The sequence below is a fragment of the Copadichromis virginalis genome, linkage group LG11 (assembly GCF_057382275.1).
Source record: "Copadichromis virginalis isolate Kocher_CV1m ecotype Utaka linkage group LG11, C_Virginalis_male_GT1.1, whole genome shotgun sequence".
NCBI lineage: Eukaryota > Metazoa > Chordata > Actinopteri > Cichliformes > Cichlidae > Copadichromis > Copadichromis virginalis.
Window position 1 is genome coordinate 32992658 of NC_140628.1, and position 26742 is coordinate 33019399.

Here is a 26742-nt window from a genome sequence, read left to right on the forward strand (position 1 = left end):
CTGTATGAATCGGTTACAGTAAAAAATGTCAATTACATATATCATATAGGAGACACACACATTGATATACACTACATATTTATGTTATTTCTCTTTTTATGTGTTGCCAATATATGCACCTGCTTTATTTAGTGTAAAGTTATTGCACACTTTCTGTAAATCCAGTGAACTGCATTTCACTTCTCAAATATCACTGTGTGTGTCTCCTATATGATGTATTTAACTGACAATTTAAATTGTGACAAATAACGATTTGTACAGGACAATGATGGCTATTAACAAGGTTGCCCAAACTTTTGCATCCCACTGTATCAGTATATTTTGTCATTAGTATAATATGAAATAAATTCTACTTGTGTCAAGTCGGGTGCCAATATTTGCTGTGTAGTAGAACAGAGACATTTGTCATTATAAATGTTTATTTGATAAAATATATAAATTCAGTAATAAAAAGATTCAACATAAATATATAAAATTTAACTATTTACAAAGAGACAGGAATAAAAAGGACCCAGCTTGGAGTGGAAGAGCCTCAGGGGAGAAGGAGGAGAAGAATAAGAACATTGTTTCTGCCCTGGAGAGCTGCTGCCTCATCAGAAAACTACTGATCATTAGGGTCCAATGTTTCCAAATTTAGCACAGCTGTGCTGTTGTCAAAAACTAATTTATGAATTTGGAATTTCACGAATTCTCGTGTCTGAGGCGGCATGCTCTCCAGAGCAGGAACAAGGCCGAGGAGGAAATACTCTGTTGCAGACGGGCGTGGCCTCTTTAGGGACTCCAGGATAGCCAGCTCCACCGCCGATGGACCATCCTGGGACCCTTCCCTCGACCGCCTTCGAGCTCTCCTCCTCTGTGGGCCTGTAAAAAACAGAACAAAACACCACAAAGAAATGAGAAGGCTGCTACTAGATTGTCATTTTCAAAATTGAAAAAAAAACAGGATATGAACAGATTGGTTGTAGATATTTAGTAAAGGTGATCACAAGGGAATCCAAGCAAGTAAAAAGCTATCAGTGCTTGATGTTCATACCTGTGGGTGCAGCAGCAGGAGTGGAGGGACCAGGGACTGGGGAGTCAGGAGAAGCAACAGGGGAGGACTCTGCTGCATGATAACTTGACTCTATCAAGACAATATTAAATGTTAACAGGTTGAAGACAATAGTCATAGAGAATATTATATTATTATATACTTATTATTATATACAGTGGTCTCCCATTTATTGCAGCACATGAACAGTAGTCACAGTTCTCACAAGTTGATTCTCAAAGTGCAAACCTTTGTCGATTTTAAAACGTAAAAGTATTATGCAGCGCTTTTTCTCCGTCTGCGGCGCCACTTTCGTGCGCCTTTTTCGCTCCCGGTGCAGGTGTCTATTTCCGAATGAGGGTCATAGTTATGAGTGTTTTTGTGCTGTTTTTTTCTATTTGAAGTGATGGTTATCAAAACCAAACATGATAAGTTTGGCAAGCGCAGGAGACACGACACGGAGGAGATTTGTCATTTGGGCTGCAGAATGCAATGCGCATCGTTGAAAGCTGTACGGTGCAATAAAAAAAATCAGCGAAAAGGCGAGGCAGTGACGGATGAACAGCGGGACTACTTTATACTGTTTATTAATAAACAAAATATATTCCTGTATGACAACACGCATAAATTAACTGCCTACATTAATTAATTGTAAACATACCTTCTGACTGACACTCCCCTGCTGCCTCTTCGGGCTGTCCCTGGTCCTCGGGGGAGAAGTTCTCCACGGTCCGCACCATATTACCGCTGGTCTCCCGCGGGGTGAGGAAGGGGTCCAGAAACCCCATGACCGCGAAGAACTTCCATCTCCTCCCCGATCCTGCTGCAGACCCACTCCTCTTCTCCTTCTCTGACCTCTTCTCCTTATTATATGTGTCCCTGAGGCTCTTCCACTTTCTCCTGCAGATGTCCTCTGAATAAACGCATTATCTGGTTAGCGGAAAGGTATTTGTACAACAGTGGGAAAATCGCGGGACAGTAGGCGCGCTTGCTAGCTTTTGCACGGCTTCATCGGGTCAGTCTGAAAATTAAAAAGAAGAAGGAATGAACTTACCAGGTTGCCCGATCTCCTCACTTATGTGTCTCCAAGCTAGGTCCTTTTTATTCCTGTCTCGGTAGAAATAGGAGCTGGCATCATATAGCTCGGGGTGGTTAGCCACGGCGCTGATCAGCTTTTCCTCCATACTGAATGAAGAATGAAGGGCTTTGGCTGGATCTGCCCCTTTGACCTAGGTAACAGCCACGTCACCAGGCTCCTGATTGGTTGTCGCGGCGCGATTTGACGCTGGAGTTCAGATTTTTCCAACTCGAGCGGTAGACGCGAAACGCGCGTATGCACAAAGTGCAACACAAAAACTCACGCGCGTGGTTTTATTCGCGCGTCAAACGCGCCTGACGCGCTACACTGACGCGCGTTTCACGCGTTTTGGCGTTTTCGCGACGCAAATCTGCTTCCGAATTTTCGCGGGACCCGCAATCGCGCGTCATCGCGCCTTTCCATTGACTTTACATGTAAACCTGACGCTCTATTCGCGTCCATCGCGTTCGGTGTGAACACACCGAATAGAAATAAATATGCAGCATTATGCATCTTTAAATATGCAGTTACCATGGTAATCTAACCAGGTCAGAAGAGGTCCTCTTAACGACACTTAAAAGTTTGGCTTTGGTCTCTACACACACAACTAACTCATTAATCCTGTTGGAGTTTACGCTCCTCAGATTTGTCTTTTTGAGTGGAACATTAATACTTTTGAAGAGTGAGTCCTAGAATTAGGGGGAAAAGATCTAGAACTGGATTTATCCTTTAATTAAAAAGCTTTATGCTCCACTACAAAGGCCAAAACAAAGGAAGGAATTAAAGCAAGAAAAAAAAAATTACAATTTATTTGAAACAACAAAGTTTGTAGCAGCTCTCCAAGGCATATTTTGTTGCTATGAGTATAGTATTTTGCTAGCTAGATTTGTTATGGCAAGACCAAGCATGATAAAATCAAGCTAAGCCACAAGCTTTGGAAAAAAAACTAGATAGACTAGAATTGAAATGATATAGACGCTGAGAAGAACAAAGCTGCTTGGCACTCAGGAGTCATTGTGGATGACTTAACACGAGGCTGCCTTCAACTGAAAAAAGACACCCCTACCCTCCACCTACAAACACGCACACACACACAGACACACACACACACACCCTCCCTCAGTGAGTCCTTCAAAGCCAGATTGTGGTCTTTAGTGTAAATAACATGTGCTGGGTTTGATGCAGACAGAATTAATGACAACACTCAGTCCAAATAACAGAGGGCTCATTTCCGTCTGGCCTGCTGTCCTTATGGAGATGAAGACACCTCATTGGCACGAACAACACATTTGTCTCTGTGTGTGCGTGTGTCTGCATTGTCTCCCACAAACATCATTAATCAGCTTTTGGAAATTGTCACACAAGAAATGATTAAACTGAAAACATGGTTTGATAGAAATAAGCTATCATTAAATTTGGAAAAAACTACATTTATGTTATTCGGAAATTGTAAAAAAGATGCAGGAGCAAAATTATTAGTAAACAATGTTGAAATAGAGCAAGTTTCGGATACAAAATTTCTGGGTGTGATAATAGATAACAAAATCTGCTGGAAACCTCACATAAAGCATATACAAGCCAAACTGTCAAGAAGCATCTCCGTACTAAGTAAAGTTAAATATTTTTTGCCTTCCAAATCACTCCGGGTACTTTATTGTTCACTTATATTGCCATATTTGGAATACTGTGTGGAAATTTGGGGAAACACATATAAAACTGCACTTCAACCAATATGTAAAATTCAAAAAAAAGCAATCAGGATGATTAATAAAGCAGGATTTAGAGACCATACTAACATCATGTTTTTGAAATTAAAAATACTGAAGTTTATGGATCTTATAAAATATAAAACTGCAAAAATTATGTACAAGGCCAGATACAATATGTTACCAGGAAATATACAGAGGATGTTCTATGACAGAGAAGGAGACTATGAATTGAGGGGGAAATTGAATCTAAGGATTCTTAAAGCACGGTCAAAGGTTAAAACCTTTTGTGTCACTATTTATGGGGTAAAACTGTGGAATAGTTTTACTATAGATCTACAGCAATGCTCAGGAATTAGTAAGTTCATGAAAATACTTCGAAAACTGATTTTGGAAGAATATGATACCGATAAAGATGATCACCCATTGTATGTATAAAAATATCAAATTATATCCAAATTATATCAGTCACGGTAGCCAAGTTTATATAGGTTCTCCTCGTGTATCGTGTGGAGTATGTGATGATGGGAATTAGGTGAATTATGTGGGATCAATAAGATGTTGAGCAGGGGTAGGAATTAATAAGTATGTTCATACTTCTTCCTACTCCTTTTCAGACCAAACATTGTTACATTATGTCAGACGATTTTGTTTTATTTCATTATATATTTTTTGTTTATCTGAACACATACGTGTGTGTGTGTATATCTACATATATATTCGTATCTGTAAATGAAAATATATGTAGTGTGTATATATTGTTTTTTGTTTTATATGTCTGAAACAAATAAAGATACAATACAATACAATACAATTAATAATTATTATTCGTAGAATTAAACTTCTGTTTTTATGAATGCTGCTTTGTTTCTGTTCTGGTCAGATCAAATTGACAGATTTATATTTTAAACCCTGTTTTCCCTCCAGGCTGTAACAGTGTAAATTATTTAGGTAAGGTTAATGAACAACCACGAATTCTCAGAATAGCTTTTTGATGGTCTTGACATACTTTTCACAACTACCTTTCTGTGTGAACTTATACATCTGCCTTTTCAAGCTTCTGTTTTTGTGTTGCAATTTTCATTTATTTGTATTTGTCATCAAATTGCTTCCACTTGAGCACTTTTCTCGTGTTATTCAGCGTGTGTGTGTGTGTGTGTGTGTGTGTGTGTGTGTGTGTGTGTGTGCGTGCATACACTGGAAACCAAAGAACCAAGTGAATCTTTCTGCTCCAGCAGTGACGCCACTCAGTGATTTAAAGAGGCAAACAGGGCCGACCGTCTCGCTGCACGGAAAGTGAAAATTACTATCCTGCTTTTGAAGACCGTTTACATTGTTGCTGTACAGGTACCCCTCTCTGTTCCTGCTCCGTGACTAAGTGCTGAGTCACAAGCCCCTGATGTGAAAGCAGGCAGTCCGCCTCCAGCAACCTCTGTTGTGGTGTTCGGAGGGTGCCTGCTTCGAAGAATACAGGTTTATTGCCTCCGAGATATCTTGTAATGGCTGAGTGAGAAGAGGGGGAGGTGATGACTACACAGACAATTACAAAACTTGGGAATGCTGGAAACAGTTGTGCGTAATCTTGCCACAGGCAACAGGTGAATTGCTTGTTGAACTCGGGAAGAATGTTTTGCAGCATTTACAGTAATAAGTTTCCAGTATTTCTAATCTGCTGTTACTGCCAAGCCTTTTGGAGCAGAAATTGTGCAGCGATTGAAACAAAAAAACAACCCTAACCCTACGAGACAGTAAAATACCCCTGGTTTTTTCACTTTTAGGGGTGGGACTCGATTAAAAAATCTAATTAATTAGATATTTTGTAATTAATTAATCTTGATTAATCGCAAAAGAAAATTTGCCCCAAAGCGCAAATGGGGTTTTTTTTTTTCGTTTTTTTAAATTTTAAAGGATTTTATTGGGCATAACTTATAGACATGGACATAAATATTGTAAACTCAAGCACTTTTAATCTATGGGGGAAAATGCATTGAAACTGCATTTCAATGCAAAACAGAGGAAAAAAAAAAATCCCTGGCCAAAATTGTGCAGACTTCAAAATAAAGTGTTATTTTAAGAACTTTAAGTACATTTTCAAAATGGTATTGTCTTTAAATAATAATAATAATAAAAAGTTTAACATAAAGTTCAGTTTTTCTTCTTAAAAAAATAAGGCAGAAACTTATAAGTTTATTTATACAGCTTCACCTTTAAACTCTGAATAACCTTAGCTAACATTATTTTGTACATTAGGCTAAAACAGTGTGAACATTAAACATTTTGGTGCAAAAAATAACAAATCTGTTGGACTCACAATTTATTGTCCATCTCTTTCAGCCAGTTACTTTGGCTACGTTCACTGCAGGTCTTAATGTTCAATTCCGATTTTTTGATCAAATACGATTTTTTTTTTGTCTGCTCGTTCACACTACAAATTAAATGCGACAGCAAACATGCGCAAAAGAAGACGTCACACACAACGCGCTCTGTTTAGACCCAGAGCAAACAATATTGTTTGACTGATGGCCCTTAACCCTTTAAAACTGGTCAGAGCGGGCACGCTCCGTTTTGCGTAACTATTTTTAAATCCCGGTAGCACTGCAACCATGTGAGCTAGCGCAATAATTTTTTTTGCATATGAAACCGGAGGAGTTGTACTTACATCTTATGCCATCAGCTTGTCCTAGGTCACAGTTTCCTTCCACATACAGCTTTGCAAAAACTGCATAAAAAGCACTTGCAGCAACAAAAACATAATACTCCAGAAACACGCTTTGCCGATCCGATCAGCTGTTCATAACACTTCCTACGTCCATCAGCGTGAACTCTCGCATGTCCGCCATGACCTGCCCGAAACCGGAAGTGACGTCATTTTCACGGAAATGTAGTTTTTTTTACCATCAAGGCCTCATGAGCTTATACTGGTGTTTTTAAAAGTTATGTTTAACTTCATGACTTTCTGTGTCGTTTGTGGGATGCTTAGGACTCATATTGCACTGCTGGAAATAGTTTATTTTGATGCACATGCTGCTTTTTTGCAAATTTGCACTATAATATTTATTTTCGTTTTTCTTGCAGTGTATAGAAATTGGTGTATTTCAAAAATAAAACTATGAAGACACTCAAAATAAATTTCCTGTGGTGGGAAACTATTTTGTGCAACTTTTTTGTATTTACAGTTTTGAGGGACAAGCCTCTTAAATTTCTCTAACTAGAAATATATGTTAAAAAAACAAACGATTTTAAATTTTTTTGTAGTTTATTGCACTTTTTTGCAATTTATGTAATTACTATGCACTTTATGCATGCATATTATTAAAATTTAGGCTGTAATGGTTGTATTGATGTATAGCAACTTGAAAAGCTCCCAAAAATGGCTCTACAGCATGTAAAAATATAATATAAGCTGTGGCGGACTTGGTTCTATGGTAGGTCTTAAAGGGTTAATATAAAGACTTTGGACTTTACGTTTCCCAAGTTATTTCGTTTTTTACATAATAATGTAGATAACCTAATAATTATCCTTATTGCTGTTTTAGAGGAGCGGTGCTTCAAAGGATAGTCGCAGAATCCTGTCAGAATCTGCAGATTATACAGTATAAATAAAATGTTCACGTTTTTCCAACGTTGTCTTCCCAACAGTTTCACTGACATCTACGCTGGATGGCCAGGAAGCGTTCGCGATGTCTTATTGGGTGCTTCTCCGGAGCTGATAATTGGCGTCTGTCTTGTGTCGGTGACGTAAAAGACGGATTTAATGCGACATGACTATTCTAAGACATCGGATATGTATCGGATTCAGTACCACATACAAAAGTGACCCAGATCGGATTTGAAAATATTGGATTTGTGTCGTTCACACTGTCATACCATGATCTGATATGGGTTGCATAGGGTAAAAAAAAATCGGATTTGATGCGCTTTCGCCTGCAGTGTGAACGTAGCCTTAGACAAACTAGCCTGTTCACATTTTCAGAGCTCAAGTTCGCATTTTTGTTACTATGTGACCTGCAAGTCTCTCACATGGGACAGAAGTGGCAGGACTAATCAAATAGTTGCAGGCCAGGACAGAAAGCTGTGGGTGGGTCCCTGCTCGTCTGGACCACCACTGTAGTCTGTCTTGCTGATGGTTACACAGGGCTTCCTCATCTGAATCTGTAGCGCATTTTCTAACCCCCTATGTTCTACCACTGACAGTGGTCTCCAGTCCAGACCAATCCATTTTGCGAGAGAATTTGCAACTTTGTCCGATGTTGACTTATTAATTTCCTCTGGTTTCTGGTCCTGAAGCCAGCCATTTCATCAAGTTTGGTCTGCTGACACTTTTTGTTGGTACTCAAACTGCTAGCATAATCGGTATACCATGAAATCATGCATTGACAAAAGTTTTCCTTTGTAATGCAAAGTGCATTTAGATGCTTTACTTTTTTTCAAACTAATTAATCGAAAATAGCACGTTAAACCCCCACCCCTAGTTATTTTGTATATATCGCTTGGTGTTAGGGTATTCTCTGTCTGGGATAACTTTGGATTCCAGTTCCCATTTAAGTCATGGAAAAGGCAGCACTAGCTAGCTATGGTAGAATGACCTGCTAGCAAGACTACTAGTTGCCATAACTACCTATTTTTCAACATGACTTTTTATAGCTGTGAGCTAGAGCTGGGCGATAGAACGATAACGATATGTATCGCGATATAACTTTTACTCGATAGAGAAATTAAGCTATCGCGATAGACCTCTTAAAAAAAAAAAAAAAAAGACCAGCCAATCCAAATTAAGTAGCGCAGAGCCGAACCAATCACAGCCGCAGCGTCACGTCGCGTGACTTGTAACGTACAGCACAAGTGCCAAGCCGCACGTGTGTTTGTTTGGGAAGCAGCCAGCGGGTAATGGAGGAAATGAGTGTGCCGACTAGAAAAATCAACCGAGCGTGACCGAAGAGAAAACAGATAATGGTTCCAACGCCGGAGAGATTGTCGAACGGAAGAGCCATAGAAGTTCCGTAGTGTGAAGGTATTTCGGCTATTTCAAGTCTGACAAAAAACAGAGTAGCGTGCACTGTAAATTGTGCCGAAAGCAAGTCTGGAAATACAATAAACTGGTGCATGCGTCACACTGTGCGCCACGTTATTGTTTCGGTGAAATGAATTTCTACAATACTGTTAATTCTACTCTCTGCAGTGTTTAAATGCTTACATATACACACAGTTACTGTCCCTCCACACATATGACTCGGTTCTGCTTCTATGCCCCAGCTTTGTTTACTTTTTCCCACCGAGGCTTCTAGACTTCTGATTGGCCAATATTTCTGCACGGTTAGGAATCTAGCGCCACCTGCTGCTTTGGCATGTTCATAGCAGCGTTTTCCTTCATTTCTGCCTTTATGTGTGGACGGGATTATTTTTTAAAACGAAAACGGAAAATCTCCGTTTTCAAAAATACCCGTGTACGTGTGGACGTAGCCTCAGTCTCTGACTGGAAGCGCTAATTCGTCATTCGGCTTTTGTCAGACTAAAGTAACTGTTAAAACTGTTTGAAAAGCTAAGCTATACAACAAGGAGAGATTGAGAATTTCCTTTTAGTTCTCAGTTTATTTGATATTGACAAAAGTTAGTCAGTTTTGTCTGTTCTTCTTTAAAACAAACTAAGATTTATTTTTAGAATTAATATTTTGTTTCTAAGTGGAATTGACAATTTAGTCTGTTTCATTTGTTCTATTTTGAAACTTAAACGCTTTAGCGGCTGCCTTTTGTGTAGTTTGCAATATTTGCCTTTATTTATCTGAAAAAGTCTCATGTTCCTTAAGTACATCTACCCTGTTGAACTTATTATGGGAAATAAATATTTAAATAAAAACAAGCTGCTGATTATTTCACATTTTACTTGTGAGCAACGGCACATTTAAATCTTACAAATATAGTTATTTGGCTTATATCGTGATAGATATCGTTATCGCCTGAAATGAAAAAAACATATCGTGATATGAAAAAATCTCATATCGCCCAGCACTACTGTGAGCACAAAAGCAATAACGTTGGTTTAAAAAAAAAAAGGTAATTTATAGCCCTTGTTACTCTAGCCTCATGCACAGACTAAGGTACTAGCAAAATTTATATTAACTGATATGTTTGATTTTTTTTTCAGAAGTAACCATAGTTGATGTATTATGTTATCTTCTAGATTATTAAATAAATGCAAACTGCTGTTTGTAGTTGTTGTTTTTCAGTGCTTAAATGTTGGTGATGCCACAGAGACCAAAGTAAAACAGTGTATCAAAAGCCCACTTCTGTCAAACGTGTCAGTGTCGTGTGATAGTTTTTCCTCCGTAGGTGTCCATGTCAAGCTCTGAGGAAAATGAAGTTGGAACTTTAATATACCAATGGATGGTCTCAGAGTTCAGTGGTAATCCTTTGCCTCACCCCACTCAGTCTGTAGAAACACATATGGATTGACAGTGCTTTAGGCGTCATCCATTGTTTTGCCTTCAATTAGGTGGATTGAATCTCCTCCATCAATTAGCCGACGTCTTGAGTTCCACTGTTCTTTTCACTCAGCGAGAGCGGTTCATCTCTTTTCACCTGAATCCCAGTGACACCTCGCCCTCTTTTTGTTGTCATGGGCTGCTGTAGCAGCTAAGGTGTCATGCCAGCTAAAAAGAAAAGTGTCTTCATCCAAACAGTATCACGCTTCTCTCCCAAGGGATCAATAGCACCTTCTTTGTATGCCAACTGGCTCAATAATTCATGATGCCAATTTAAAAATGCAATGAAGTAGCTGTCACTTAGCACACTCTCTCTGCTCTGGCCCTTGGAGATGATCCCGCACGAAAGGCCATGCTTCCTGTCAGTGACTCAGTTTTTCTGTGTAACTTGAGCATAGGCTTCGCACCTCTACTGCAAGCTTCTTCTTGCTGGTTCACGCCTGGCTCTGTGGTGCGTAGTTACCACTCGGTTATTCGATCCCTGTCCTTGCTGGTTTCCTTTTTACGGCTCCATGATTAGCCCTATAGTGTGTCAGACTCTCCGTTTGACACCTCAGGTTGGGTATCTGCCTGTACTAGGTTTTTCTTTGTGAGGACACATTTCTTCCATTGTCTTACAATGCTCAGCAGGTAGAGAAAGGCCCAAAATTTCCCAGTGGAATTTAATTGTAATAAAATGATTGCATAGTTTTATGCAATACAATGCATACAATTAAAAAGATGCTATTTTGTGATGTACACATATTTTAAAACTGACTTTATGACTACAGCTGTTTTCATTATTTAATAATTGGATAATTGGGGATAGGCAATAATCTAATTAATTTCAAAATTTAAGTGAAAAGGAGATATAATCTTTGCAGATGATTTTTTTTTTTCATTGTCCTAGTCAATTATTCGCTTTATTATAATACTTGATACAAAAGCGAGCATACATGGGAGTGCTTTTCCTTTTGATGATTTACAGATTAGGACAACATGTAGCAAATACAGCATTCATGCTTTGTTGCAAACGGGTGTGGTGCACAAGTTTGCTTCTCTTGATTTCAGTAATTGGTTAATTTTCCGTCAAACATACAACCATTTAAAATAAAATTTCATGGTGTAATGTTTCGCTTCATCAATCAAATGGCACACAAAAGTCACAAAGAGTTGCTGACATCTGGATTGAGTCCAGAGGACATGGGTCACTGTAACAAGAACTAATGAATTTTTAACTTGATTCTGAAGCGATAGGGAGAAAAACCCTTACGAAGAACATAGATGCACACAGATATTTTGCCCTAGATATTTATTATTATTATTATTATTCACTAATAATGATTTAAAAAGTGAAAATACTTTTTTTGGCACTTTATATAGTTGGGTGGAAACCAACATTTCCCTTTTAGTGCTTGGCAGTAGTGGAGTCGAAAAAATCTTTCAACAGGAAGAAACCACAAAGAGTGGGTTTCTACCTAGACTGGTGTAGAGGAGAGAAAAAACGTTTTTATATTTTGAAGTGTGGTTTTAAGTTAGGTGATTTCTACAGTTTAAAGTTTTTATCCTAACAGGTAAAATGATGCTATTTGTAAATGTATTCTTATTTGTGTTTATTTTATTTGCTGTTAACATCACATATTGGGGTGGCTGTAGCTCAGAGGAATGAGCAGGTCATCCTGAGCAGGTTTGATCCCAGGCTGCTCCAGTCTGTAAGCCCATGTATTCTTGGACAAGATACTGAACCCTAAGTTGCTCTCTGATCCAATTATTCATGTATGAATACTAGATAGTATTTAGGTGTAGAAAAAATGCTCGTATGGGTGGGTGAGGCATGTTGTATAAAGCGGTGTGGTGTGAGTCTACATAAGAGCCAGCCCATCTACCATTTTAAAACCAATCATGCATTTTTCATCACTGAAGAGAAAGTTTTGTTTTCATTGGCTCACTATTTTTGAAAGTAGTGACATTCATTTGTGACAAAGGGCATGCCAATATGCCAGGAAAGACTCTCTTGAATCAAAGTCCATTATCGGCTTCTGACACAGTCTACTGCGTTTTTTTTTGTGCTGCCTCCTGGTAATTTCCCACACATCTCACTCAGGGAATGTGGTGGCTGGTTGAGCAATCTGCAGCATCTGAAGACCTGTGATGAACACTCTCAGGGATATTTGCTACATACGTCACATTTGTTCACTGCCCTATAAATAGTTGCTTAGTTTACATGTTGGGCTTTTAGCGGTCACTGTTACCCAGAACTGTCTCACTGAGACAGTAAAGCTCTTATCGTAGAAGGAATGTACAAAATGTGGGTAAACGGGAAACAAGGAACGGCGAAGATAAATAATAATTAGCGAGTTTTCTTCAGTTTTCTGCTTTTCATTATTTGGTTTTTGATCAAATATTTGTTCAGTTTATTTGTTATTCACTATGCAGCAGCACTTTTGTGGAACAGCGAGAAAGAACCCAGTTTACTGAGAAAACCACCTTCTCCATAACCTCAAACCATCTCTTGGAGAAGAGTATTCCTATCATGAAACAATAAAAGATGTCACATTTAATTATATGGTTCACTGAACTATTCTCTGCTTCTGAGAACCTGAGGATGAGCCAGATGAGCTTTTAGTTTTGGTAGAAGCTGATTTTTCTGCCAAGTACATACTAAAGCACTCTTTAATGATTTCCAGGCTTGTTCAAATTGGTAAAACATGTCAGCATCACTTGTAACATATGTTGAAATGCAGTAGATTGCTCAATCACATTCTAAGCAGTCAAGCTCATCAAAGCAACACATTCTCAGCTGAGCTCAGAACACTGTTTATTCACAGCATTTGCGTGCTTAGTGTTTTGGACTCCTTCCTCCATCTTAACCTTGTGAACTCTTTCTCGCCTTAAAATTTCCTCTGGTGTTTTCTCATGTTAAAATGGCCCACTTACAGGATATTTTGTCTGCATTTCCCAGGAATTTTTCAAATTAATATCACATGTCTGATGAGTAAAATATTGAAATTTTATTAGTTTTCCTTAGCATGGAAGTTGGAATGAATATCCATATTTAATGTCTGACTTGAAGTTATGAACTAGCAATGACCTAACGTCTGAGCCTCTGGTTAATTCATCTAGTGTTCACTAAAGCCTCGTCAGAAATGGTCTCATTGGAACGGTAGCCTTCAATAAGCTATTTTTATGGAGGTGAAAAGGCTGAAGTATGCCAAAGTATACAAGAACTAGATTGAAAATCAGTGGCAGCAGGTATTATGAATGGGAGAATATGAAATTTTCATCAGTTCAGCAGTGAGTGCCTACACTCACTGTTGTCCAAACACAACACCAGTGCAGTAAAAGTGTACCAGGGTAGAACAAAAAACAATTGAACACTCAGTCATGGATTGGCCTCTCCAGAGGCATTACTGAACAGAACAGAAGGCAGCCAACATCCAAAGAAGAGCAATGAATGTCCCTCAAGAAGCCCGGAGAACTATTACCGAAAACTTTGATGTTAAACTCAAATTTCATGTTTGATATACTATAGTTATGATTCTATACTTTCCTCTACTCTCATTACTTACAGGCAATGAGCGATAGGCCATTCATCCAGAAGCTGTTTCGACCAGTTTCACCTGAAGGCAATGCATACACCCTTGGTGACCTGCTAAAGGAAATGTACCCAGCTGCTATAACAAATGATGGTAAGTGGTACACACAGGCAAGTTCGAAGTGAGGGAGTGGGTGAAATGTTGTGTCTTCACTTTTTTTTTTTTTTTTTTTTTGTAGTCAGCAGCGGAGTCACATTTGCATCTCCTTAATAACAGATAATGGCAATGCCATCAGGAATAATACAAGCATAACATCACTAACATAAACATACAAGACTGTAATGCTGACATCGCCACCAGTTAACACAAGAAGTAACAGAATGTGTTATCTTTGGTTTTCTTATCAAATGTGGGTCATGCCATATTCCAGAAGTGAGAGGAGAAAAGAATGGATCCCTTCTTCTTCTTCTTCTTCTTTTTTTTTATGCTGCTACATGAGACATGTCTGAGATTCATTCTCAGAGATAATAAGGTAATATAACCATGAGATGGTCTCGGTGAAGAAAAACGGTGGTAGTTGCCAGAAAATGTGAATAGATATGGGGATGGGTAGATAAAGAGTTGTGAGTCATTAAGGCTATATTCACACTGCAGGTCTTAATGCTCAATTCCAATTTTTTGATCAAATCTGATTTTTTTGTGTGTGTGGTTCTTCACACTACAAAATAAAATGTGACAGCAAACACGCTCTAGTGTGAACGGTTCACGGCCCTCAAAGCAGCCTGCATGCGCAAAAGAAGACACACAACGCGCTCTGCTTACGGAAGTAAAAGTGGCGGCTACAGAGCTAGTAGGTGTTGTTGCAGCCGTCTAACAAATTTTGCACAGTCGAAACCGACAGAATTTTGACAAATTAATTAGAGAAAGAAGAACACTGAGAAAAAAGAGAGCCCGTGTTTTAACAATGGGCTTGTTTGGAGCATGGGCTGCTACCAGAGGTATATATGGACACAGAGTCGTTTAGCTTGAATAGAATTGTCTCCCCATATGCCTCGCTCCGTCTCCGGTTTCCGCTGCCATGCTTTCTCGTTTGTCTTCTCCGGCACTGATAATTGGCGTCTGTCTTGTGTCAGTGACGTAAAAGACGGATTTATTGCGACATGACCATTCAAACAGCAGTCGCTTTCTAAAACGTCAGATATGTATCGGATTCAGTGACCCCGCTCGGATTTCAAAGTATCGGATTTGGGCTGTTCAAACTGTCATACCATGATCGGATACGGGTCGAATAGGGTCAAAAAGTCGGATTTGATGCGCTTTCACATGCAGTGTGAACGTAGCCTAAGAGGCAAAGTCATGTGACATAAAGTCTTGAGGTGAGCTGTAATCTTAATAAAAGAAGGGGGGGGGGATGTTTGGTACAAATGACAACACCTGTTTCTCACTATCAACTCTAAAAATGTATGATTTTTACAGTGGGTTTTCAGTAAAATAATTTATTTTTATTTTATGTTTTTTAAAAAGAACATATTCTGCCATTTAACAATAACTTTTCACAGGAAAGTGTGCAATGAGCTAACGGAAACGTTTCTCTTCTTGTACACATTTAAGAGTCATGCTGAAAGACGTCTTTCATTTCCCACAGCAGAATTTCTTCATCTCTAGAAAAAACTGAAATGTATTGTTGAAATTAGACTTCTTTTTTATATTAGAATATACCAGGGATTCAGTGTGTCGTTGAACCTCTTAACACTGACAGAAAGGGTCATTTTCACTGGTCTAGTCCACTTGAGATCAAAGTGGGCTATATTTGGGCCACGATGTAAAATGAGTTTGAATGCCTGTGTTGCCTGTGTTACAGTTTTAAGAATAAGGAGAGAAATGGATCAATATGCTGAGATTTACTTACTTTATGTCCAGGTTTTGGGGCAGTAATCTGAGATGTCTGCTAAGGCCACAATATGATATTTTGAGCTCTGGAACCTAAAGATAATGGCTATGTTCTGTAAAGTGACCACTTGGGGAAAAAGTTACAAACAACATGTTTATCCTTTTTTTTAATTATTATTATTATTATTATTATTATTTTTTTTTTTTTTTTTTTTAAATAAAGTGAACTGAAAGAGCAATGCCAGTTGCATATACATAAAATGACACCTAGTGTGGTATAAAGGCTTTGTTCACCTGTGGCATACACAGTTTACTTGCAGCTGTGATGGAGGCATGGAAATAATGAAAGAAGAGATAAGAGGAGAGGAGGAGAAAGAGAGCAGCAGCAGTCTAAACAGGCAGTGTCTGCGCAGGAGGAGAGAGGAAGTAGATAAGGACACAATAGTGTGTTAGGACAGAGGACCCACAGGAAACTCACCTGCATGAAAGAGACAAAACCATTAACAGCCCCCCTTCTCCCTCTGTCTGCCTAACTGTCTATTTAACATTCACTCTCTTTCTGTCTCGCCCTGATTGTTTACATTTAGGGCTTTCCGCAAGGATATAGAGCAGTCATTGAAGAAAACTAGCCAGCTAGGGACGTGTAGGTCCCCCAAAATAAAAACATGACTATAAAAGTAAAAATCTGGCCAATATGTTCACATGCACCTATTACTTTTTGTTAAGTTCTCTCTTTCTCTTATATTTAAAATAACTAAACTACGGACGACAAGCGACTGTTTTTACTTTGTTGTTAGCAACAATGACGGTAAACCCAGCGTTTGCCGTCCACTTATTTTCTACATAAACCTTTCACAATAAAGCTGAAGATCCTGTTGAGGTTTTTCAAAATAAACTGAAATGATGACAAACAGAAGGACCAGTCAAAACAAATCAAGGACCTTATTTCTAAACGACGGGCTACCTCTGACATGGACATGGTTTGGTTCTGAAAAGTGGGACATGGACAGAAAAGAGCCGTCAGGTGCTCAAAATAAACCTTAGACTCAAATGTTAGAACAGGCTCTTTCCAGCAGCATGCCGTGTAATAAATACTCACAAAGAAAATGGTGGCTGTTACAACTTACGTCTAAAAATGCAGTTTCATGTAGGGCTGTGCGATATGACCAAAATCTCATATCCTGATATAAGACATCTATCGTCCCAATAACGATATAAATCACAAAAATTTAACATTTTCTGTAAATTCAGTGAATCTCGGGCAGCTCGACTTGTGTGAAGTGTTTCCAGTTGGGCGTCATGTAGCTGGAGTCGAGTGTTTTAACCGATGCATGAAACTATACACTTTTAGACATAAGTTGTAACGGCCGCCGTTTTCTTTGTGAGTATTTATTACACGGCATGCTGCGGGGAAAAGCCTGTTCTAACGTTTGAGTCTAAGGTTTATTTTTTAGCACCTGACGGCTCTTTTTTTTTTTCTTCTCATCAGTAAATACTCTGCATACTCTTTCACGTGATTCAGTTTATTTTGAAAAGTCTCAACAGGATCTTGAGCTTTATTGTGAAAGGTTTATGTGGAAAATAAACAAGCGGACATGCGATGGTTTTACCGTCGTTGTTGCTAACGACAACGCATAAAAACAGGCGCTTGTCCGCCTGTAGTGTGGTTATATTAAATATAAGAGAAAGAGAGAACTTTAACAAATTAATATAGCCACTGCAGTGACCATCAAAACCATGAAAAAATATTGCCGTAAACAGTTTATTTTGCGACACCACGAAACAAAAGATAGTTTTAAATGAAACGATGAAAAACGACATTTTTATATTGTCATCCGATATACATCGTTATATCGAACAGCCCTAGTTTCATGCATCGGTCAAAACACTCGACTCCAGGTAGACGACGCCCAGCTGCAAACACTTCACTCAAGTTGAGTTGCCTGAGATTCACAGAATTTACAGAAAATGTAAAATTTTTTACATTAAATACACAATAGCACTAAAAAGCTTGATTATTATCATATTTTAAATCTCCTAAAGTATGTAATTAGTTTTATTTCGGCACCAAGCCACTGCAAGATTTGCTTGTATCAAAGTAACCCAAGATGTTAGATTTTTTTCCAATTCTATACAACAAATAACACAGCACACAAAACACATCTTTTGCAGCTAGTACACTCAAAAATAATTCAAATAAAACAATAGAGTAGTGCTTTTTAGTATATGTCGACAAAAATGGTGCGAAGGGTTTAGGGTGTGATGCCGGCTTCTTCACTGTTTTGGTTTACCCTCACCCCTCTATAGCCTCAAAGCCCAGTTGAACAAAGCCTTTAACATCCATTGTACATTACCCACTTATCAGTAAATGGGAAAACTCAAAGCACAAGATATTTACTTTAAGAGTTGGTTAAGCCCAAAAGCAGACTTAAAAGTAAGTAAATATTGGAGATAGAGAGGTAGCGCCCTACCTGCTACAGAGCATAGCCATTAACTTTACGTTCCAGAGCCAAAAATATGGTGTTGGGGCCTTAGCAGCAATATGGTAAAATATATTGTTTGGAGCACCCAGCATGGACAGGAATTGAAATCACTATATCAGAGGAACAGCATAAGTGGAGCAGTTTGGAGACAAAGTAAGAGAGGCAGGGCTGAGACCGTTTGAACTTGTATAGAGGATGGAAGAATGTATAAAGTAAAGGATGCTGAATATGGAGCTGCCAGGCATTAGGAATAGAAAAATGCCACAGAGAAGATTTGTTGATGCAGAGAACCAGTGAAGGAGAACATGTTAGTTGGTGGAGCATGCTAGGGACAGGCTGCTATGGGTACAGATGATCTGCTGCAACAACCCCTAAAGTCAGCGGCCAGAATCATGAGTTGTATGAGTTCTTAGAGTTTTAAGATTGGATAGTGTTGTAGTGTAGCTGTAGGGTAGCGCACTGCGTTTCTGTGGCAGATTATGAATTGTAACAGAGAATGACAAAAGTGGATGGTGTGCACTTGTCATTTGTTGTCTAACAGAGTCTCTGGATTACCAAGAAATTCTCCTGACCTAGTATTAATAACTAAAGCTTTAAGTGAAAAAGTAATTCAGAAATCATAATCTGTCCTTGTACAGTGCGTGTCTTTTGTGTTGTCATAGTTTCACAGCCTTTAGAGGCTTGAAACTCGGCAAGTACAATGTCTTTGGTTTCAGTGAAATCCAGCCAAGACGCGGCATCTCTGTACTGCACCGTAACAGCTGTCATAGTTTCCGTCACAGTTTAAGAAAGTTGTTAGAAGTTCATTTTATATGCATTGTAGTCATTGCCATATTTTAAGGTTTGCTTTTTTGACTGTTTGAAGAATGGAAGTAGTGGCAGATAAATCTTCTTCCTTGTTCTGCTTTGCTTTTTGTTTTTCTGTCTGTATAGTTTTCCTGATCTAAGGCTCATTTTTCCTCTTTGATCATCTATCTCTATCTCAGGTGTAGTCTTCATCTTCCCTGTCTGCTTTCGATGTCTTTCATGTCTTTGACGTTAAATCTGCTTTTCTTTGCTCTCCTCCCTCCCAGAGGGGTCCGCCAGCCTGCCTTCTTGATCAAGGTGAAAGTGGCCTTTTGTCTCTTGTCGTTTGTTTGGTTTCCACGTCTTCCTTGGCTGCTAGATGAGTTGGGTGATAGCCAGGGATTATGGCGGCATGTTTGGATTAGTGAGACCGGGACTTGTGTTCAGCGACTGGGTGGGGTGGTGATGTTTGGGGGGAGGGGGTTTGCTGGTACTATTCTTGAAGAGTTCAGAGAACCTTTCTCTTTTTATGCCGGCACTCGAACAAAAAGAAAATCTGGGGTGCTCTACATCTGTGTGATCTTTCAAACATCAAATAACAAGGGTTTTTCAAACAAACTCCTCCTCTGTTATGTCTGAGAGAGGATTGGTGCTGACCCTGCTAGGATCCAGAAACCAGTTGTAGCAAACAAATGGAGGTGGCTTGAATTAAGACATACAAAGAGGGGATTCCCAAATCATTCTCTGTGGTGGCCGAAAAGCCTGATTTGCCGTTAGGCTTTCGTTCCCTCCACACTGCGGGAAACAAACCCAAAGCAACATTTTCCTGTAAGCAGCGGTCAACACTGACGTGTGCTGAAGCTGTCTCATCTATTTAGGTTTTTTTTTTTCTTTTTTTGCTACCAGGTGTGTTACTGAGCAAGCTTTTGTTAGGAATTTAGCTTAGATTTGCCACAGAAATCACAGCCTGAAGGGTGACGCTGCCCACACATGACATGTGTTTGACAGACAGTTCTTGTAAGCGAAGTTGCAGGTTTTTATCGGAGGCGAGCACAATCATGAAAAACCCTTGCATTGATTATTGTCCATGAATAATCGTAGGAAAACCCCTACCTCATCATAGCCCCCACAGCCCCACCCTGACCAACCCCCCTCTTATTTGAGTGACAAATCCACACAGCGATCTCTCAGCGCACCCTCTTTCCTCCTCCCACGTTCACCCATTTCAGTAACATATTTGGTACAGCCCACTCACTATTGGCAGGCTTCCCCATACGGTTCGGCTTGGTTCGGAGGCTCGAGGGGAAGTGTAGGTTTCAGTGGCTGTTTTGATACAGCAGATATAGTGGGTTATGGTTCATGTGCGGGGGCGTCTGAGATGTGCACCAGACAGGGGAATTCAGAATGGCTTGAAAGCCTGCTTGATGACTCTTTCTATTGTTGATTAAAATGTGGTCAGCTGAGATCTTCTGCTTTCTAATTCTATCCGTACAGCTTTACTGTAAAAGACTGCGATGCATGTGAATGTTTTGATAAAAATTTCTATTGCCTTGTACACCTTAAGCAAATGGAAACATGAATGCACTGCTTGTGCTGGTAGGATCGGTGATGTTAAAATTTTGTCATGTACAAGGTTTTTCCACATCCTTAAAGAGTCTTAAATATGCATTTATGAATAAGAGGAGCTAACAAAATACTGTATTATTATAAATGTTTATTACATTTTCAGAGTAAATTTTCAGCACACAATGCTGCTATTTGCACCCCCTGTATAGATATATATCATTCATTTTGCATTGAGACCATGTTTTTGTTTGCCTAATTCTTTCAGACTGTTTTTGTCTAGTCTTCACAAGGTGTTAAAAAGACATAGCTCAGATGAAAAACACATGAACAAAATATTGCATCTTGTCATTATTTATTTAATTAAAAAAATCAAGACAAAATGCACAAGCACTTTGTGAAAGAAAATAGGCACATACCATGATTCAGTTACTTGTAAAACCACTTTTAGCAGTAATAACTTGATGTAAGCCTCATTATATATTATATAGTAATATAGCCTAAAAATTACAGCACTATATTTAAACGAAATTGATAATAGTATTTCTGACAATATGGACGTTTTGGACGTGATGTCACGGGCACCATATTGGATGTGATAAGTGGTAGCGATCATATCCTGTCACTCAGAAAGTTTACATAGAAATTATGACTACTTCTTTTTTTCTGCCTCACAATCTCCCTATATTCTGCATCAAGAAAGAGGGTTTTTTAATCACTTTTCTGTTTCAGTCTCACTCATGAACTGAAGTTTGGGTTCTAACATAAGAAATCCTATATGAACATATTTAATTAAATTTTGATATTATCACAATAAGTTATCGTCAGCAGATAAGTCATGCGACCCTCCCATCTTTGGACAGCTGACTGTTGATGGCTAATCAACAACATAACTCTACAAGGTAACATCATGTCAGCTAGCATTAGATTCTAGTGTCTTAAAAGTTTTAACTACTTTCCCTTTGATCAGCATTTTGATTACGTCACATCATTAGATAGTTTATTTGTTAAGTGCAAGTCTGCTCATGATAGAGCCACGTCAAAAATAAAAAGTTCCTGTGTTAATCGTGAATAGGGGTGAACTATTCACGGATAACACGGGTAAACTAACAGCAGCACTTACTGACAGAAAATTATGGCTATCTTTAACAAGTTACTGTTGTAACAAGTATTATTGTTGTTAATCACAAATGAGCTATGTTGACAGTTTTAAAGGATAATGCACAGATGTATCAATATCAAAATGGAATAAAAATCAGGTAAATACCCAAGCAGTGACCGGGGTCCACTTGACCCAGTAACTACATTCCAGGCAGAGTCCAGTGGCTGGGGTTTGTTGCCCATCTTCACACAAAATACTGATAAGCATTCACGTTTTTGTGGGCCTTTACATCTTGTTCAATAAAATGTAAGGGGTTGTTGATAATATAATGATATAAATCGTGTGACATTAAGACTGGGAGAATGTCAGGGCTACGCTTCACAGCATGGGTAAACGCACTCAGAGGGTGAAAGTTAACATCCATCTTCACCCCTCCCACATAACGAGGAAGATGCTAGTCAATAATGTGTTTTACTTTCTCTGAAATAACATATACACTTGTTTTTTTACTCATGGTTGCCATAGTTTATCTTATCTACATAATGTTTAGTAGGTTTCTCACTATGTTTCAAGAGTATTACACATCCTAAATAGCCGACCTCTATGTCGGGGGGTGGACAGTGAACATTGTAAAATGAATGGCAATTTCCACCCATCCTTTCCAGTTTTACTGTCAATGATGACGCAATTCAAAGTGTGAATTTTTTACCACAAGGTGCCACCACCAGCAGCAGCAGCATTATGGTGCAATAGACACTGCAACTTCAAGTGTAAAAGTATAAAATAACACTTTAGTTTTACCAGCCTGTGTAGGATTTTCATATAATTAAAAACACAAAACAACAACAATAACTCTTGCACACTGACTCACGTACTGGTCCTGCTGCCCTTCAAATGTATTAGCAGTAAATGATGCAAGAGTTGCACTGTTTTTTCTTTTAGCAAACCTGCCATGCATTCAGGTGTGAATGAGTAATTTGCCACATAATAAAATTGAAACTGGAATGTTGTAACTTGAATTGAGCTCTTTAATCAGCTGCTTTTCTACCGTGTAATTTCGTGATTAATTTCCAGCTACAGTTTGTTCTTACTGTCATATGAAGTGATAATTTATGAGCTCTCCAGTAATGGTCTGTTGAGTCATTTGCTTACATTTGGGCTGCACATCACCAGCTTCTAGCGTCTCTTCTATGGAATTATTAACATAAATATGATACCATACTCCTCCCACATAATCTGGTTGTACTTGATGTTGAGTCTTTGCCATCTGTTGAAACAAATTTGTTGTTTACACCTGTAGTGGCAACACTTTCTTTGCATATCTTTCAGAGTATTGTGCTTTGTCAGAGGTTCAAGAAGCTCACTTCTAATTAACAATCATCACAGGCTGACACATCGCTTTCATTCTCAAACATGTCTGGTTTTGTCTTGTTGTTTGTGCAAAAGCAAAAGTAGATACACAGAATCATTATATCACTGATAACTTTACTTAAATTGTTAACACTTTTACATCACGTGAAAATGAATACTTTTATTATTGTGGACAATATGATCGGGTTATATGCACTGCTCTCTTGAGGTCCTGCATCAGCATTTTAATTAAAATAGATTTTACGATAAATTTTTTTTTACCTTGAATAAAATGATATCGATGTATTGAATCCTGAATCGATTTTTAAATCTAAATGTATTTTCCCAGAAACGCCAGAATCTCAGGTTAAAGCTCACAAAACTATTTCAACAACCACCAAACAGCTAAAACAGCAAATGAGAGCAGGTAAAAGACGTAAACACAAAACACGGATCGTTTACGTACACAGACACGCCATTGGGGCTGAAAGCCAACATCTCACAGATTCTGATGCTGGAGGTTTTGTCACTCTCTGACCCAAATTCAGTGAACCAGCTAAAACTACACTTCACATTTGATAAACATTGTCATTAATTCCCTCTTACTTTTGCTGTTTTGCTTCCACCATAATAAAATCACACTTCCACCTAGAGCTGGGCGATATATCGAGTTTTTAAAACATATCGATATATTTTTATACGAGATATAAGATGTGACAATATCCTTTATATCGATATAGTCTATGTTACGTTATAATTATAGTTGTGGAGCCGCAAGTTTGCCTCTCTTTCGTCCACTTTTGTCTCTACGCAACGTTACTCCGCCTCGCCTTCACTGAAGACAACTCCCCCTCCTCCCCCATCGCTTCACATGCAGGCAGCGACAAGACGGACACGGCAAATCTCCGTCAACGAGTTACTGCGCATCGCCCCATGCGTGGGGCTGGACGGCGTCAACGTGCTAACGAGCTAAACATGCTAACGAGCTAACAGCGCTAACCCTAAAATCCTTTCATTCTCTCAAAAGTTGATAGCGCGCCTTATGTATGAATTCTGGTTGTGCTTGATGGCCGCGAACTGATTTTATGTGGAACACGGCGCTCAGCAATCTGTCAAAAATGTTTGAGTACGACTTTGGTAAGCTACGGAGCTGCACCGCTTGATAGATTGTCGGCGCATTACGGCTACCGAGGAGCTTCGCGGAGTGATATGTACTGTGCATCAACGTAATATTACCGTATTGTGTGTGTATAAGGACCATAAATGGCACCTGTAAGAGACGTGGTTATGAAGCGGATTTCAAACTCCAGGCTATCAGTCACACAGTAAAACTTGGGAACAGAGCTGCTGTGAAATCTGTCTGTCTTTGTTATTACGCTCAGCGTCTTTTAGTTTACATTTTGACTGCACAATTGTGAGCTCTTTGTTTAGCACAAAAACAACCTTGTTTTCTTTTATTTATGGAGCATTATTATTTAATGAATGCTCATAATTTAATTTTGAGTAATTTTTCATGTACATCTGTGCTGTATGTTAATAAAAGTGCCTGTGTGACATCTGGGACACAGCTTTGACTAAGAACTCTCTTTTTGTTCTTACTTTATGGCTTAAAAAAAAAATCGAGATATATATCTTATATCGCCATCCAGCTAAAAAATATCGAGATATGAATTTTGGGTCATATCGCCCAGCCCTACTTCCACCATTATGCTGCTGTTTTTGTTTTGTTTTTTTAATGACCTCCCACAAGAAAGGCTTTATGCTGTTCAGTATCAAAGATATGTAAACCTTTACAAATTATTCCAAATTGCAAAATGCTTAGCTTTATAACTTTGCCCTGCTTCACTTCAGCAGCATCAGTTAATGTTCATATGTCGATTCATGTTTTCTTCCATTTTTGATCTACTGCAGAATATTTTTAACACAGTTATCTGCTATAAAAAGCCAGACCAGGAAAATCTCCTTCATGCTTTTCTGTGTTTTATCCTCAGATACTTTGACACAAAGGCATCTGCCGTGATGCTCACACCTCTAAAGTCTCACAAGTGTCAGCTTTGTATTTATACATTGATATAAAAATATGCATATGTACTGATAAATTATCAGAATTATAATATTTCTGACTGTCTGAGTCAAAATTGCTCAAGCAACCCAGCTGAGGTCTGGAGTTCAGGCTATTACAACATATTATTTCTTCGTTTTTTTGGTTGTTATGTATATTTATTGGTATGCTTTGGATTATTTTTCTGTTGCATGATTTTTGGCAAGTTTTAGTTGTAGACGGCCCCGCAGTTGACCCAAGAATCCTTTGGTATACAGAAGAGTCCATGGTTTACTCAATGGTTTACACTGCAAGGTGCGCAGGTCCTGTGGGGCATTCCCCTGGCAATGCTGCCAAATAAGCCACACTTGTTCATTCCTTTTCATGATTTGACTGTCATGAATTACAGGATTTAACATGTTAACTGAGGCCTCTAAAGTCTGAAATGTAGCTCTGTCTTGTTTTTGGGTGGGGTTTTTTTTTTTTTTTTGCAAAGTTCTCTTTCATCTTTGTCACTTTATAGCTAGATTTTTGCTAAATAACCAAGGTCAGAAAATCCTAGAAAGTCAATTTGGTTTCTCTATAAACGGTGTTATCAGTAAGAGAAATGTTTCATCACTCATTCAAGTGACTTAGTGTCAGCTGACTGCAGCTTTCCCCAGCCTCATAAATAGCATCGTTGCACAACATTTAAAACTAGCACCATTCCTTAACAGAGAATTCTCATGGTCATTGAACAGTGATCATGAGAATCTGCATATTTATGATCATGAAACTGAGCTCATGGCTCATTGTTAGGTAACGGCACTAGTTTCAGTTGATGTGCAACTGTACCGTGTATAACTTTGGGGAAACCTGCTGTCAGCTGAGACTGAGGAAGTCACTTAGAAGTGTGATATAGCGTTCCTCTCACTGAAAATGCTGCATCCAGATGAACAAAACCAGCTTTGTGGGACTTTTTCACTATAGGGTAACAAACTTCAAATTGTGTGATCTGTTATAACCCCACTGATGGACAGCAACAATTGCTTCTCTAAGACCATGTCTTTTCATTGTGTTAATACACATCTGAATGCTGCAGACCAGCAACACTGCCACCATAAGTAAAAGTAGCCACTTCAGGTCACTGAAGTATGAGTATGAGTGATACGTTTAACAAAAATGTAAACTCGGTAGGGACGGGTTTCGTTTGCAAAACCACGGCACTAAACTCCTTGAGATAGGGTTACAGTAACTTATTCTAAATGGATATTTCTCAGTCTATTTTTAAATATACAATCACATTTAATTTGATTTGTCAAAGAAGTTATAAACTATGGATAATGGGATATCATTTAGGACTGATATTTTCATTGCAGTAATCACAATACAGTGATGTTAATAAACTCAACCACCTTATTGCAGATTTTAAACAGAGATAATGTTTAATGTGATTGCAAGTTTGTGCTTGTTTTATATTTAAAGTGGTAATCAAAATGTCCTAAAACTTTTGTAGTGTTGCCGACCAGTTTATGTAATGCTACGGTTGCATTAATTCAAAAGTCAAGTCAGTTTTACATGTATGGGCTAAAATTAAGTTTGTATTTTCTGTACATTAAACAAATAAAAGCTCAGTCCACAAAACATAATGTGGATGGAGTGTTTTTGTTTCTGACTCAAATGTGTCTCTAGCACAGTGTTTTCAGAAGCTCAGTGTGTGGTAAAGATGATTAATTTCTA

At 38.6% G+C, this 26742-nt stretch overlaps 2 protein-coding genes across 3 annotated transcripts in view; one reads left to right on the top strand and one right to left on the bottom strand.

The window, feature by feature from the left end:
- The window catches only part of atg5 (ATG5 autophagy related 5 homolog (S. cerevisiae)), a 55772-nt gene that overhangs the window by 18081 nt on the left and 10949 nt on the right, over positions 1–26742 (top strand). For both annotated transcript variants that reach the window (XM_085472099.1, XM_085472100.1), the window contains exon 7: positions 13844–13961. In XM_085472099.1, coding sequence (XP_085328225.1) covers positions 13844–13961 — 118 coding nt within the window. The remainder of the gene's footprint in view (positions 1–13843; positions 13962–26742) is intronic.
- On the bottom strand, positions 490–2577 carry LOC146699146 (uncharacterized). The gene is made up of 4 exons (XM_085472098.1): positions 2085–2577; positions 1692–1943; positions 1034–1123; positions 490–861 (listed from the first exon to the last, which is right to left on the bottom strand). The coding sequence occupies exons 1-4, from the start codon at positions 2212–2214 to the stop codon at positions 602–604; spliced, it is 732 nt and encodes a 243-aa protein (XP_085328224.1). The 5' UTR covers positions 2215–2577; the 3' UTR covers positions 490–601.